General features: G+C 49.7%; 2 protein-coding genes across 2 annotated transcripts; both read right to left on the bottom strand.

Moving 5' to 3' along the window:
- Positions 1 to 432: 432 nt before the first annotated feature.
- Positions 433 to 8,448, bottom strand: LOC144118378 (uncharacterized). Its single transcript, XM_077651328.1, has 6 exons — positions 8,256 to 8,448; positions 7,382 to 7,492; positions 5,987 to 6,178; positions 3,979 to 4,104; positions 2,671 to 2,814; positions 433 to 781 (listed from the first exon to the last, which is right to left on the bottom strand). Exons 1-6 carry the CDS (start codon positions 8,401 to 8,403, stop codon positions 759 to 761), a joined length of 744 nt encoding a protein of 247 aa, XP_077507454.1. The 5' UTR covers positions 8,404 to 8,448; the 3' UTR covers positions 433 to 758.
- Positions 8,449 to 9,314: 866 nt separating this feature from the next.
- On the bottom strand, positions 9,315 to 14,303 carry LOC144119575 (kelch-like protein 10). The gene is made up of 5 exons (XM_077652154.1): positions 14,061 to 14,303; positions 12,720 to 12,926; positions 11,384 to 11,595; positions 10,389 to 10,621; positions 9,315 to 9,568 (listed from the first exon to the last, which is right to left on the bottom strand). Exons 1-5 carry the CDS (start codon positions 14,289 to 14,291, stop codon positions 9,315 to 9,317), a joined length of 1,137 nt encoding a protein of 378 aa, XP_077508280.1. The 5' UTR covers positions 14,292 to 14,303.
- Between the last annotated feature and the right edge of the window lie 413 nt (positions 14,304 to 14,716).

Genomic DNA, 14,716 nt, shown 5'->3' with positions numbered 1-14,716 from the left:
GATATTTTTTATTCCGAATTTCACGCAGAACACGAAGACAACGTGTGTGTTTGGCTTACTTGGCACGTGCATATGCAATGCGTTATGTGATCACAATCATAATGTAGTCATAACAGAATAAACTAATGCAATTAGAACCATAGAGATATATGCAAGCAAGCCAGAAGAAACCGAAATTCAATTTACAAGATAGCACAAAACTTGTTCTTACAGCGCATACTAAGGTTAAAATATCGCGAGCGTACTCGTTAAGTGGACGTAATCTAGAAAAAAAAAAGTTTAGAGCCCATCGGCAGAGGCAGAGATAAAAGACACATAGAAATAAAGCTAAAAATGCGATTGCCGCTTCAGCAGGAGTAAGCAGGAGACGCTTTCTAAGAAGGCGTCGAAGAGAAAGACGAGATTTATACAAAACATTCTGCGGAACTGAACTTCCGTCTTTCGGCCAACGGGACAGCTGTCGGAGTGCACCGTCAAGGTCTTCGTCGTGTGTTTAATAAGAGCAAGCGCGATCGACTTGAGGCTGGGGTTATACTTGAACTCTACCACAAGCACACTTGGCGCTGCTGTTCGTCGAACAGCTCAGCGTGTGCCTTGTGAACCAGGATTTGTCTTCGCCTTGTCGATTGCCCCGCGCAGCATTCTTCTCCAAGAGGGCGCTTCGATCGCCATCACCGTCATGCTGGTAGCGTGAGTTCCTAATGACTCATCGCAAACGTTCACGAGACGATGTCCGTGCACCCGCCAACTTCCGCCGCCTAAGACGATGACCCGAAAGCTCCTGCGAAAGCATGTGCACTAAGACAAGAGCCGTTGTTTAAGACCTCTAACATTAATAAATGAATGGGGTATGTCTTAAGGCAGCGGCTGGACACTTAGAGCAGAAAATGCGGAGATGCACGCATCAGGGACACTGCCTTGAAATGCATCCTTGATGTTTGCTCCAGTGGTAAATTTTGCGGCATTGCACTCAACAAATCCGCCATGCATTGCCGAGGCAGCCTCGTTATGTGCAGCTAAAAGATGCCATCAAAAAAAAAAGCCCGCCTTAAATTGCGAGATCAATTTATCAGCGGGTTAAAAGCATAGAATTCCTCTGCACAGTTGCTCACTTTTACTGCTCAATGTAGAACGTGTTCTGAGCACCAACGTTTCGTATCGTCTAAAGAAAGAAGAGCGAGAGAAATAGGTGCCGTAGTACAGGGCTCCGCAATAATTTAGATCACCGGGGCCCGTGTGACAGCTCAAGCCACTGGCGCCCAGAAATGAGGACCACACCCAAAAGCCTCAAGAAACATTCCTCTGATTGTAATCATTTAAGTTTACCTACCTACCTACCTGGGGATATTTAACGTGCACTGACATCGCTGCACCACTGGAAAATTGGAAATTGGTTTTTGAGGAAATGAAATGGAGGAAGGTAATTGAAGTGCTATGAGGACTCCCAGGTATCTATGAATATTAAGTAGAGAGTGACCAATTCTGCTAATATGGGCAATAACCCTTTAACGCTATCACGGTATATCATTAAAGGGGAGCTTAAGTTAAGTGTCCCCCCTAATTTTTTTCGGTGTCTTTAATACAAATGTCTCCAAGCGCGAGGCCGGAATCTCGCGCTAGCATCAGAAAAGTACCTCAGTATACGAGTAGCGGCACATGGGCCCATGAGAGACGCTGTAGTGGAGGGCTCCGGGTTAATTTCGACCACTTGAACTACTTTAACGCGCACTCACATTGCACAGTACACCGGCGTCTTCCACTTCAACTCCATCAAAACACGGCCGTCGCGGCCGGGATCGAACCCGCTACCTTGGTAACGTCGCAAATGCAAGAGCAAGCAATGGGGCTCCGCAAAACGCCAGCGAAAAGCTGCATCCTTCTTAGCCATTCTATGTACTAATCTCTATTGCACATTTGCTCGTCTTTTGTGGTTATCATTTTCCCTCTTTTCATTTTCCTTTGCACTTCAGACTGCTGTGATTTCGCTGGTTTGTTATACTCTGTTTATGAGGCCCTGCTTGCAATTTCGACTTGTGGTTCTCCTGCTGTAAACATACCTTGCAACGACGCGGTAGGCTGCAAGTGCAGAGTAAAATGATAGAAATGTTCATATATAGCCGGCTGTACTGCGAAGAATGCCAGAGAGAAAGAAATTCACCGTTCGGTGAAAATTGGAGGTGACACTTAAGATCCGCCTAAACGGTATGACGCGATAGCGTTAGTGGGTTAATGGCTATATATGCAGAATTGATCATCCTCTACTTTACATTTATAGTTCCCTGGGAGTCCTCATACCACTCCTGGCACAGTGGTGCAGCGGTTATAGGATGCGCCACTGCCCTGCGATGACAGGTGCTGCCACCGGTGGGGTTTGTGCGACTCAGGTTCCTCCTCGCGTGTGACCAACCAATAATTTAGCTGCCACCTGCCACTGTGGTCAGTTCGTTCAGAATCCCTTGGCAGGTTGTGATGGCGCTACAATGGTCAAGCGACCTAGGTGGCCCACCTGGTTGCTGCTGCGGGGATTTTTCGCTCACAAACCGGTGACGTCGGCGACGCCGAATTTTCTGCACAACCGGAGTTCTAAAGCTATAGGAAATGGCAGCGACATGCACCCAAAGCTCGTGGCAGGTAGTTCGCCAAGCATCCGAAAGGTGTCGCAGCACTCACCGCGGGAGGAGAGGCGCCTGGCGACGGCGAGGCCCCTCACACAGCAGGCAGACATGGCGCTGACCGGCTCGTTCAAGGGCACGACGTCGTGCCACGTGTTGGTGGCCGGCGAATAGCGCTCCACGTCTGCCGTCGTGGTCAAGCCTGCACGTGGCCGCAGGGCGGGCATAGCGAGTACCCGCTAACACTCGGCCGAAACGTTCTTTTTTTTTCATCTCGTAATCATGGTAGAAGGTGGCTAACGATTTCAGGCACCACTCTTCATTCCTGTTGGATTTTCTTTTTCGGCTCATGTAGTCCACGCAGGCTTAAAGAAAGCCCGTTTAGCTTTACGAAGCCAAGCACCGACTGGTAATTCTCTATACTTATGAGAAGAAGAAAAGTGCACTTATGAGCAGAAGACAATAATGAGTAAGTAATACTATATACACCGCAGCGAGTAGCGGTCGGTGAATCTCGCCTTAAGTAGTGCGAGCTCTACATCGACAGCTTTTAATCGCAGGTTCCTAGGGTTTCGAGTCGTAGTAGCTGCTGTGGTAGTAATATTTGGCGTAATCGGTGAGTGCGTTGCCACGGGAACCAATCGGAGGGCGGTAATCGTGGATAGAGGAGAGTAAGACCACAGTGAAAGAATGCTTATCCGGTAGGTGGTTACACCAGAGCCACAGGTGATTACCGTGGAAGGAGAAGGGTATGTCGAGAACGTATGAATGCTTGAACTGGGGGGTTGTTACCACGAGAGCCGTCCGGACGGTAGTTATTGTAGAAGGAGCAGGGTGACAGTGGCGAGCCTGGAGGAACTTAGCGCGGTACATCGGCGGCAGGCGATTCGAATAAACGCACCGTCTGAGGACATGCTCATCGATGGAGCCGCGTGTGTGCACGGACTAAAAGTAGTGGTCTAGAACTACACAGGCATGAAAGTCACTCTCATATTCTCTTTCTCAACATATCGTGAACCGTAATCGCACGTAAAAAGCTTAAGACAAAAAAATGGACTGGTGTTCAAGTATTATGACACAAGTTTTAGCGTAACCTGTCAAAGCGGTGGTCATAATTTCTAACAGCTCAAGCAACCCATTGCCTGTGTGACTAATGAAAATTGGTCACGTGGCCTTGCTTGCGATGACGTCATTCTATGCGGACGACGACTACCTACAATTTTTCGGGAGCGTTCAGCTGTAACAGTTCATGTTGTGCCAAGAGATTTGACGGAGCATAAAGGTTACTATCACACTCACTTCTAACGTTCACTATTCTGTCAGTGACGCAGGTGTTTCTTTTTTTAAACAAGCTTTGGTGCCTTACCGTCGAATCCTCCGATAACGTATAACTCGCCGTCTAACAGTGCCACGGCGAAGGTGCTACGACGAGTCCGCATTGGCGCCACGCTGCACCAGGAAAATGGCGCCTCACCCTCCGAGCTGGCAAACACTGCGGAGGGTTACCGGAAGCGTCGTGAGCAACGTTGGCAAGAGACGCAAGTCGTGAGTCTGTACCGGCCACTAGGCTTGTTCACGGCATTTACTGCAGACGATACGACACAAGTTTAGCGCGAGAACAGGCTAAGGCCTCGCACAGCAAGAGATTTAATAGGAGATCAAGAGTACTTTACACACGTACAAAGAACTGCTGCAGGGTACACTTAAGCTCTGCCCTAAGAGTATGACCAGATAGCGTTAACCATATATGCAGAATTGGTCATTCCCTGCTTTACATTCATACATCCCTGGCAGGCCTCATACTATTATTGGTGAAGTGGTGCAGCGGTCAAGCGATGTGTCATTGCCCTGTAATGGCAAGTGTTGCCACCGATGGCGCTTGTAAGACCGAGGTGGTTCTGTCCGAGCAACCTCTCGCTCATCATCATCATCAGCCTGACTACACCCACTTCTCGCTACCTATCATTAATTGAACTGCCACCAGCCGCGGTAAGAAACTTCCTCGAAATCTGGAGGGCATGTTGCTATTGTGTCACAAGGTAAAGTGACCTAGCTGGCTCAACTGCCACCTAGGTTACTTCTCTGGCGATTTTTCGTAGATTTTTCGCCCACGCCCAAAGCCGCCGACGACGATGTGCATGTTAATCTGCTGTTTGAACGCGATTGCATTATGAACCCTGTGTCGCAGAAAAGCCGACGATGACACCGGCTTTTCTGCGACACAGGGTCCTTACTGCCACCGCGTAAAACATCAGGTTAACATGCACGACTTTCGGTTGTTCCGGCACAAAAGAAATGCATTCTTGGTAGGATGCGAAAGCATTCAGTGTCACTACACTGAGGCGAACATCCGACAAATAACCTGAACTATTTTTCCAGCTTTTGGAAATAATTGCACACACAAAAGAGAGGCCATCAAAACGGACGCTTGTGTGTGTCCCTTATTATGTCCTGTATTGTGTATGCGCAGTTATTTCACGAAATATGGAGTACTAACTCGTCCAAAATGCTACGCTTCTAAAGTACATTTCCAGCGCTATACACAACTTGCTTCTAAACCCTGATCTTCATTTTCTTCATAAAGAATGAGGCAAGAACAAAATATCTTCTCGTATTCTTGATAAGCTGAATTATCAGCGCTTACGACCTTCGAATTATGCTTATGCTAGTGATTCCTGGGGCACAAAGTGAGCGGTGGTGAGGATCACCGTAAGTTCTTTGCTCAAAACTAGAGAAGTATGCTCGCAAAATATACTATCTAAGCGCTGCGTTATCACTGCAAACCTCTCATTCATGCACATGAGCTGTTCACAGATACATATTCCAAGTTGCGCTTAAAAACTTAACACCCTCAATTCCTCACTTTGTCCGGCCTAAACAGTGTACTTCACACTTTCCTGTTGCATGCTATACCAAGGGAACGCATTCAAAGATTCCTACCTATGTTCACTCCCTGTTGTAGCTCAATATTCACTTCGGGACAGGCTTCGTCAAAAACAAATTCCTGAGTCAACATGCCTACGTGAGCTTCAAGGTTTTGAGCGATAAGTGACACACACAGAGTTGATGGCAGTGCTACCGTGCAAACGATATGATTTTGGTTACAGGTCACTGCACGAAAAATGCAATGGTTGGACCAGCACGGGAAAATAATTCCACCGTAGTAACGCCAAAAAATTCGCACAGACTAAAGGACAGTGTAAATTCGTTATTGAGTTATCCATATACCTCGAGAAGGAAGACTCCCAATATGGTGTCAAAGAGCGTTAAAGCTTAAAGCCGTGTTTACTTGCTGCCGTTGAATATGCTACAGATCTGAGTCAACTAAGCACTGAGCGTGTTACTGAATATATGTTTCAATTCTTCGGACACACCTGTGTCCACGCGCTGGCGTCCGTCGTATCCACCAATGACGTAGATACGCCCGGCCAGCTGCACCATCTGGTGGCTACAGCGGGGACCGGGCAGCTGCCGCACCGTGCACCACGAGTTGCGGTAAGGCGTGTACTCTTCCACGCTCACCAGCACCTTCTCGCCGCTAAAGCCGCCGCTTATGTACAACTTGCCTGCGCCAGAGGACACAGACACCACCGGAACAAGAAAGTTACCAGTTTTCTTTCGCTAATGCGAAATGGAATAGCACCGAAAGTTGGAATTACGAGGAGTTAGAAATAAAGTGAGCCCCTTTTAATAGGCACTATTCGGACTAGATGAGCCCGTTCGGAAAAACCGGAAGTTCGAACTAAGAGATTTTTAACTGACGAGCATGCAATGTGGCTGCGGGCGAAGACTGAAGTGCTTTTTCAGCACTGTTACGGTCAATTTCTGCGTTTGTTATAGGCGGACGCTCTACTTAGGGGCCGATGCTGCGTCCGTGAAAATGGAATGTCACCACTTGGGGGTTTGCAAGACAGCAGAAGAGACGTCGTACACAGTTGAGGGCTTATGGAAGGAGCTACAGCAATAGTTCCACCGCACCTCCAGCTAGGGCGCCCCCACCATGCCCACCCTAACTACGTGACCACGATAACATTGCCAAAGGCGAAAACATGTGCGCGCATTTTTCCTTTAACGATGTGCTTCGAACGTGAGCGTTTACCCCAGAGAGGTCTTGCAGACGTAACTTCCGGATGCGCGGTTGGCTAATGCCGCAAGACCTGTTCTCTCGTGGACGAAGATGTGCCGCACAAAAATTACACGACGATAACGCTTCTCGTTGATGCGATTTTTCATCGCAGCTGCTGCTGTACTTGAACCCGTAGGCGACTGCCTACGTAACATGCAGTGTCGAACGTAGGTGTGCTCTGGGTTTCAGCTCCGGCAGCGCACATAGCAGCTCGCCATCGCCGAGCCTCGCCTCGGGCGAATGGACAGCGGCGCGTGCTATTGTGGCGCCATCTATTAGCGGGTCGTAGCGCCGGAGCCCCATCTTCATGCTGCCGCCATCCTCTCCTACTCCGCTTCCTCCTTGCGCTATCGTCTCTACCGCAGTCTTTCATCCTTCGCTGCGCTCTGCGTTCGCTCTCTCTCGTCCTCCGCTGCGCTTCCCCGTCACTCGGTTACGCCGAGGCACGCCGCTCAACGCAAGAACGAACATGTAAGAGCTGCGCTCTAGAATTAAAACCGCAGCACTATCAGCGAGAGGTGCTTTAGTGCCCCATACAGTTCCAATGCTAACCGGAACCAGAGGAACGCACGATATTACGTTGCGATCGATCATAATTCACACAGTTAATTTTACAGCGGCTGGAAATTTGCGAGATACTTGCCTCTGAAGGCGCAAGCGGCCCCCTCGCTTCGCCTTCTCAGCATGGCCGCCACGTAGATCCATTGGTTGGTGCGGGGGTTGTAGCGCTCCACGGTGGCCGTGCGCTCCGTTTCTGCGTGCAGAATCATGAGTGAGTAAACCCCTGTTCACACGATTAAGGTCCTATTGATGTAAGCTATAAAGTACCACTGAAGTAAGCTATAAAGTACACAACACAAGAAACGTCGATCAGTGGCATATTAAAACATACAGAACAACATATGGCTGCCAAACACTTGAAAATATATTACCGCGTCTACTAAATGCTATTTGTGTCAATAACATTAACCTGAAAACCACCTCACACCGAAAGCTTTTAGAATAATTTTTACTTACAGACACTGCTTTGAATTTGCGAAACAAATTGACTGTATTGTACTGTTCAATGCTTTGTTTGTCATTTTATTTTCCTTGCGGGAAGTACCTGTCGCGATTATTTACAACATTGTATTGTAATTATATTGCATTATAATTTGAAGGTGTGCCATTGTTTTGTTGCCAAAGTTCGCAGCCGAGTGTCCATGACCAGGTCAAGCGGTCCAAGAGGCCGCTTTTACTATGGACACCCTGTCACCATGTATATTGTGGTGGTAAATAAATAAATTAAATGAAAATGAAATAAGCGTAAGTATGTGGGTGGCATAGAAAAATATTCCTGAGAGAGAGTGAGTTAGTCACCTTCCATAGCGCTTAGCAGTATCTGAACTGTAGAGTTCTCGCGTATCAGCGGTATCAGGATAGCGGCGTTATCACACTAAACTTTGGAAGCCCCAGTGCCTGGCGTATAAGCATTGCGATCTAGACAGTGTTGTTCAGCACGATGCTCGCGCGCTTACCGTTGCGGCCCCCGATGGCGTACATGTAGTCGCCCAATGCAACGACGGCCACATAGCCTCGGGCAATTTGCATGGGGGAGCAAGACTCCCAGGTGCCGCTCTCGGTGTCGAAGCAGTCGCAGGAGCGCAGATACTCCTGCGCCCGCATGCCGCCGACAACGTAGATCTTCTTGCGCAGCAGCGCCACGCCGTGGTACGCCCTGCGGGTGAATTATGCACGCCTCGCACTCGAGCTCCGCAGAAGTGCCTGCCGTCTTTCTTGTTCTTCGTTAAAGCGGAACTGCGCGGCTGCGTTTTTATGGAGGAAAAACGCTAAGGCGCCCGTGTGCTGTGCGATGTCAGTGCACGTTAAAGATCCCCAGGTGGTCGAAATTATTCCGGAGCCCTCCACTACGGCACCTCTCTCTTCCTTTCTTCTTTCACTCCCTCCTTTACCCTTCCCTTACGGCGCGGTTCAGGTGTCCAACGATATATGAGACAGATACTGCGCCATTTCCTTTCCCTCCAAAACCAATTATTATTATTATTATTAATCACGCTTGAAAACTTCCCGATAACCAATGGGTAGGGCTAAGACAAAGCGCTGATATGACATGCAAGAGGATAATAATTGGTTTTTGAGAGGAAAGGAAATGGCGCAGTATCTGTCTCATATATCGTTGGACACCTGAACCGCGCCGTAAGGGAAGGGATAAAGGATGGAGTGAAAGAAGAAAGGAAGAAAGAGGTGCGTAGTGGAGGGCTCCGGAATAATTTCGACCACCTGGGTATCTTTAACGTGCACTGACATCGCACAGCACACGGGCGCCTTAGCGTTTTTCCTCCATAAAAACGCAGCCGCCGCGATCGGGTTCGAACCCGGGAACTCCGGATCAGTAGTCGAGCGCCCTAACCACTGAGCCACCGCGACGGGGCAAGAGGAAATTGCTGAATTTCATCGGACATAAGCACGGCATGTACACGGCACCAAAGCAGAACACGCTTTGTGTCTCCGAATTAGATTTCTCCGTTCGTTGGTTTAAATGGCTGCGCAGAGTGACCGCGAGCAATCTGTAGAGGTCAGGTAGGCTCTGCTTTCGAGGGTGCCTGCTCGTTTTGCAAGCCGGGAGCAACTTGCCTGGGCAGCAATCCCTCCACGGGCTGCATGAGCCAGCGCTTGGCCCGTGGATCGTACGTCTCGACGGCCTCGCGCTCCTCTCCCGCACTCCAGCCTCCCACCACGAAGAGCATCTCGTACGGCATGCGCGGCAGCCAGCGCTCGGGGCTCGAGCCGCCGCAGTGCTTGCAATGAGGCTGCGCCACTGCTTCAGTAGCTGCTGAGAGTAAGAAAAAGACGATGTGGTGTGAGTGGTGTTACAGTGGCTGGATAAGGAGAAACTCCCAAGCCTTCACATTGCCAGACGCTAATACAGCTTCTGACGTACTTTTTACAGCGCCGGCTGTTTTAAGGGAACGTTCCCAGGCAGAACGAGTTTGTCTGTCGTCTTAGTCGCAGTAATCAAAACGAACCCGTGCAGCGACGCGCTTTCAGGAGGGGAGGGAGGGAGCCACACCACGGGAACGTGATCACGTGGTCAACCCAAGCACAGCACCGCATGTCTTGCGTCGCATGCTTACTATCCCGTAACAAACCGAGCGACGACCGAGTGTTCCCGGGAAAGCCATGCTGGTGTTTGTAGTCATTTACCGTCCATGGGCCAGAGTTTCACGGGCGGGAAAGGGGCAAGGGGGAGGGGGCGAAGCCTCACACGATCATACCGCAGGAGATCACCTTTCTGTGGGTAATCATCGTGTGCTCGAAAACACTAGTTTTCTGTGCTTCCTATTTGCATAATCGCCTCCCAATCGCTCTCCACCTCTGCAGCTGACCTGAAGGCCAGCGCACGCACCGAAAAAGTAAATATGTAAAATGCGTGAAATATTTATATATTGACACAACCCAGCACTAGACATTACGTAGGGAGCAAGGTGTACACACACAAAACGTCGTAAAATAAAGAACTGAGGGTCTTCTTTTCTTTTCCGGAATGATTTTTCTAGTAAGAGTGGCAGTTCAAACTCAGGTCTCAAAAACATTTCACCGCAGGTGAAATTAGAATCGCTAGGAAGCAGCGTGCTAAATACTGCACCCACCGCTGGTGGTCTCCTCGGCCATAGTGACGTCGTTCAGGCTGGTGTCGCTACCACTGGTGTGGGGACAAGGCAGCGAGTGGTAAGCATCTGGTGTGAGTGTGGCGAGCTGCATCAGCAGGAGCGGGCTGGGTGAGCACAGACACGGTCCCTTCTGCACGGCTTCGCACACTGCCACGTGGTACGCGCCGCTGAGGGCCAGGGACGAGCGCAGTTCCCGGAAGTTCTCCAGCGCCCTACGCAACGTCCGAGGTATCAATGCGCGACTTCTGACTTGCGACTACAACCACAACTGTTGCTGGTCTTGACTGCTCCTTACTTTATCCCCGAAGTGCTACATCTGTCCCGAAAAGTATCATTTGGGATCCCCTAAGTTTCATCAGGCAGCCTTCTGAGCGGCGAACGAGCAGGGTATTTCGGACATCTGCTGGGTGTGACGCACATTGACTTGTGTCAGTATAGACCACGTTGTAGAAAGAACGCCGTGATCGAGAAGAGATCAGCCAATTCTGGAAGGTTAACCCCAACCTCTCTTTACTTGCAAGCTGTTCATTTCTTTAATGCCTGAGCACACAAACAGAATAATGCTAATATGTTGCAACAACAGGCGGAAACCAGCGCAGAGATCTCTGCAGTCTAAAGAAAACATATCGTTTGCACCGTATAAAGTTAGCCCAGAATCGGACAAAGGGAGGAGCAAACCTCAACCTGTTATCATACGAGTGCATAAGCTAGGGCGCCTAGGTAACTTTCCGGCTTTTCTGAAGAGCTTCCAGATGAACCAGCCGCGGTTCAGCTTTGAGGTATCAACGAATTTTGCTTGTGCTTCTCGTTCATACGCTGCCCTTGAGTAAATTTAAATCTACTCTGCTCTTCTAAGCTTTTTCGCAACCTCTTGTACATTCAAGGCGTCCCCAGCAGCCTGCTACAACAATTATACATTCATATGCTACAGGTGTCGTTAGGCGTTTACTTATGAGCAAAGGTGAGCTACTCACGACTGACTGCAGAGGCCTACGCGAACGCAGTTCAGCAGCCTCGACAGGTCAGCATCCTGCCCCTCGGGGCTGGTGGCCACGCCTCCCAAGGACCACCTCTCGGTGGCGTGCAGCAGGTCTACCTCATCTCGTACATTGAGCTCGTCCGATGCAAAGAGCTCGGCGAGCAACGATGCCGCAGTCTCCGGAAATTCGTCGCTGCTTCGCCACACCTGCACCGAAAAGTGCGGGAAAGGTTGTGCTAACAGCAGCGCCTCGGGGGCCACCACACAATTACACATCTACAGTAAATTATTGGATCCCCATTGAAAGGCGCACCACTTATCGGTGGCCAATAAAGTAGACAGGGGTGATAGCCGCTCGTATTCGCTATTGGTGTTCGCAGCTAGCAACACACAGAAGTCGTCGGCTCGGTACACACGTGTTTCATATCTCACGTTTCATGCTTTCTTTCCTTATTTTCTTCGTTCCGACTTCCTTCAACATTAAAATAAGTAACCTTTTCAGATCTAGACACCATTCTGCACTTTCTGTGTTTCATTTTTTTCACATAGCGAACCCCTCAACGCTCCAAGTACTGTCTATTAACCACTTTCAGGTAAGACGCATGACACCATTTTTCACAAATATTTCTTCTGGGCCCGTTATTCATGTTAACACCCTGGCTCACCAGCACTAAGTTGTTTGCCTTTAATGCACTCTACTGTTGTATTACCTCGTTTCTGTTTCGGTACTGAGCTGCAGATCTGTCTTGTCCCTGTTTTGTGATATGACTTTGTTATCGACCTGCGTTAATCTCCATATGTATGTGTCACATGACCCCACTGTACCAATGCAGCTCCCTCCGTGAAATAAATGTTTTGTGCCTCGTCGGCTGGTATGCCTCGGCCCATTCGACTCACCTCAAGCCAACATTATATTTGTGCCTCTCATTAAGGCACCAGACCCGCCGCGGTGGCTCAGTGGTTAGGGCGCTCGACTACTGATCCGGAGTTCCCGGGTTCGAACCTGACCGCGGCAGCTGCGTTTTTATGGAGGAAAAACGCTAAGGCGCCTGTGTGCTGTGCGATGTCAGTGCACGTTAAAGATCCCCAGGTGGTCGAAATTATTCCGGAGCCCTCCACTACGGCACCTCCTTCTTCCTTTCTTCTTTCACTCCCTCCTTTATCCCTTCCCTTACGGCGCGGTTCAGGTGTCCAACGATATATGAGACAGATACTGCGCCATTTCCTTTCCCCAAAAACCAATTATTATTATTATAAGGCACCATTTCTGCAGCCGAAGGTGCACTGTCAAGCAGGCAGCGGGCACCTCGCCTTCGCTGTACTGCACTCACCGCGTCGAAGTTCTCCCGCACGAAGCAAAATATGGCGTCCTTGAACCGCGGGCAGTGGTACCGCTGTGCAAGGGCGGCGAGGCCGAGGCAGTTGTCAGTGTCCATGTTGCGCAGCAGATGGTCCAAGCACAGGTCACGAACCTCGTCCATCAGCAGCATGTCGGCCGCTTCCAGCACCTCAGCCACGTTGTCGCTGGTGATGCCAGGCTATAAGCGACGAGAACATGGTGCAGGTGGTGCTCAGAAACGGCATGCAAAACGGAGGGTAAAATAATACCACCGCGCTGTGTTGCTGTTCAGTCCTTGTGGTATATCGGCAGACCGCTCCCGGACAACGAAAATAGCGTCTGTATTCCACCCGACTGAGTCTAATCAATGAAATAATTGTCGTCGTTCATTAGTTCACTTTGCCCCGCGTTGTGAAGGGCTCTCAACCACGCAACTTAATGCAAATCACGCCTGGACAGTTGTCGTTGCCATTGAAGTTCAGAAACAAAAGTATGAGCAAAGGTAAGGAGAGAGGCTCCCAGAGAGCGCAGGCCTTAGCCCAGGCCCCATTTGCCTCAGTATCTGGATGGCCCGGGCGATCACATCAAGCTGGTCATTCAGGGCTGTGCTTGACAAGACGGCTTCCCAAACGGCGGGGAGGGGTGGAGTATGCGGTCTATTGGGGTTCAGCAGAGTTTACGACTCTATGCTGGTGACAGCCAAATGCGAATTTTTGTCCGTAACTTCTATACAAGATGTCCTACAACAACAAAAAAAACTTAACACCAATGCACCATTAACTATAATGAGGTGCAGAAACACCTATGTTGCTCTTGCCGATAATATATCCCTATGGGTATAATTATCACGTTGCAGCATTCCAACGTGGCCACCGCTGCCTCCCGGCCCTGAAAATAATCTGCCACACTGTCTGCTTTCTCTTCTCTCTTAGTAATAATAATAATTGTTTTTTGGGGAAAGGAAATGGCTCAGTATCTGTCTCATATATCGTTGGACACCTGAACCGCGCCGTAAGGGAAGGGATAAAGGATGGAGTGAAAGAAGAAAGGAAGGAAGAGGTGCCGTAGTGGAGGGCTCCGGAATAATTTCGACCACCTGGGGATCTTTAACGTGCACTGACATCGCACAGCACACGGCCCCCTTAGCGTTTTTCCTCCATAAAAACGCAGCAGCCGCGGTCGGGTTCGAACCCGGGAACTCCGGATCAGTAGTCGAGCGCCCTAACCACTGAGCCACCGCGGCAGGTTCTCTTAGTATCCCAAATTCTATATCGGCTCATTCTTGACGTCATGCTCATGTGTGAGTAGAAGAGGTAAGTGTTCGACTCCCTACCTCGTCCAGATAGTAGAAGCTAAGGAGGACGCCGAGTGCTTCCGCCGGAACATCCTCGAGCAGCAGGTCCCTGCGGCTGCCGTACTCGGTGCAGAAAGCTGCCCGGAAGAAAGGGCTCGTCGCGCACAGGAAAGCCCGGTGGGCCCTGAACTCGCCGCCGTCCGCCGTGCGAATCACGCAGTCGCAGCACCCGCACCCACCCGGCAGCGACAAAGCAGGGAAGGCAGACATTGCGTCTCGAACGATGACCTGACCAGCTGGTGCAACGCAGAACCCAAGCGCGTTAGCCACGCGCGACTCGTGCAACTGCCCTGCCCTTCTCTTCTTTATCCTAGGAGTCAATTCCGCCCGAGCAACAAAGCGGCTTCGATCGTGAAAATAATCGGACCACGTTTTTATTCGCCTAAATTTGGTATTATGACACTGGTTACACAATATCAGCTTGTTAATTTTTTTTACTTTGCTACCTAACTTTATAGGTGTGTTAATATTTTTCATCTGATAATTACTTCCCTTATTGTGTACTCTCACGCATCACCGCTAAACACCCCTGCCCTTACCTCCATATGTTTTAAGTAAAAATGAATGATACAGCAGCGCGTAGCTTGAAGTGACCCTTTTAAAACTGGTCCCTTCTTTATACCTATACGATGAAA

The sequence above is a fragment of the Amblyomma americanum genome, chromosome 2, assembly GCF_052857255.1.
Source record: "Amblyomma americanum isolate KBUSLIRL-KWMA chromosome 2, ASM5285725v1, whole genome shotgun sequence".
Lineage (NCBI taxonomy): Eukaryota > Metazoa > Arthropoda > Arachnida > Ixodida > Ixodidae > Amblyomma > Amblyomma americanum.
The sequence above is the reverse complement of the archived record's forward strand: the minus strand, read 5'-3'. Positions and strand labels throughout refer to the sequence as shown.

Excerpts from the sequence above, each read along its gene's own strand:
- LOC144118378 (XM_077651328.1), bottom strand. The coding sequence starts at position 8,403 with ATGCGGGCGCAGGAGTATCTGCGCTCCTGCGACTGCTTCGACACCGAG. Across the intron at positions 4,105-5,986 it reads ACGCCAGCGCGTGGACACAG|TGTTTGCCAGCTCGGAGGGT; the intron begins GTGTGTCCGAAG and ends AACCCTCCGCAG. Across the intron at positions 782-2,670 it reads CAGGCGCCTCTCCTCCCGCG|GAGCTTTCGGGTCATCGTCT; the intron begins GTGAGTGCTGCG and ends ATGCTTTCGCAG.
- LOC144119575 (XM_077652154.1), bottom strand. The coding sequence starts at position 14,291 with ATGTCTGCCTTCCCTGCTTTGTCGCTGCCGGGTGGGTGCGGGTGCTGC. Across the intron at positions 12,927-14,060 it reads GCTTCTACTATCTGGACGAG|CCTGGCATCACCAGCGACAA; the intron begins GTAGGGAGTCGA and ends CGTCGCTTATAG. Across the intron at positions 9,569-10,388 it reads GGCCGAGGAGACCACCAGCG|CTACTGAAGCAGTGGCGCAG; the intron begins GTGGGTGCAGTA and ends TACTCTCAGCAG.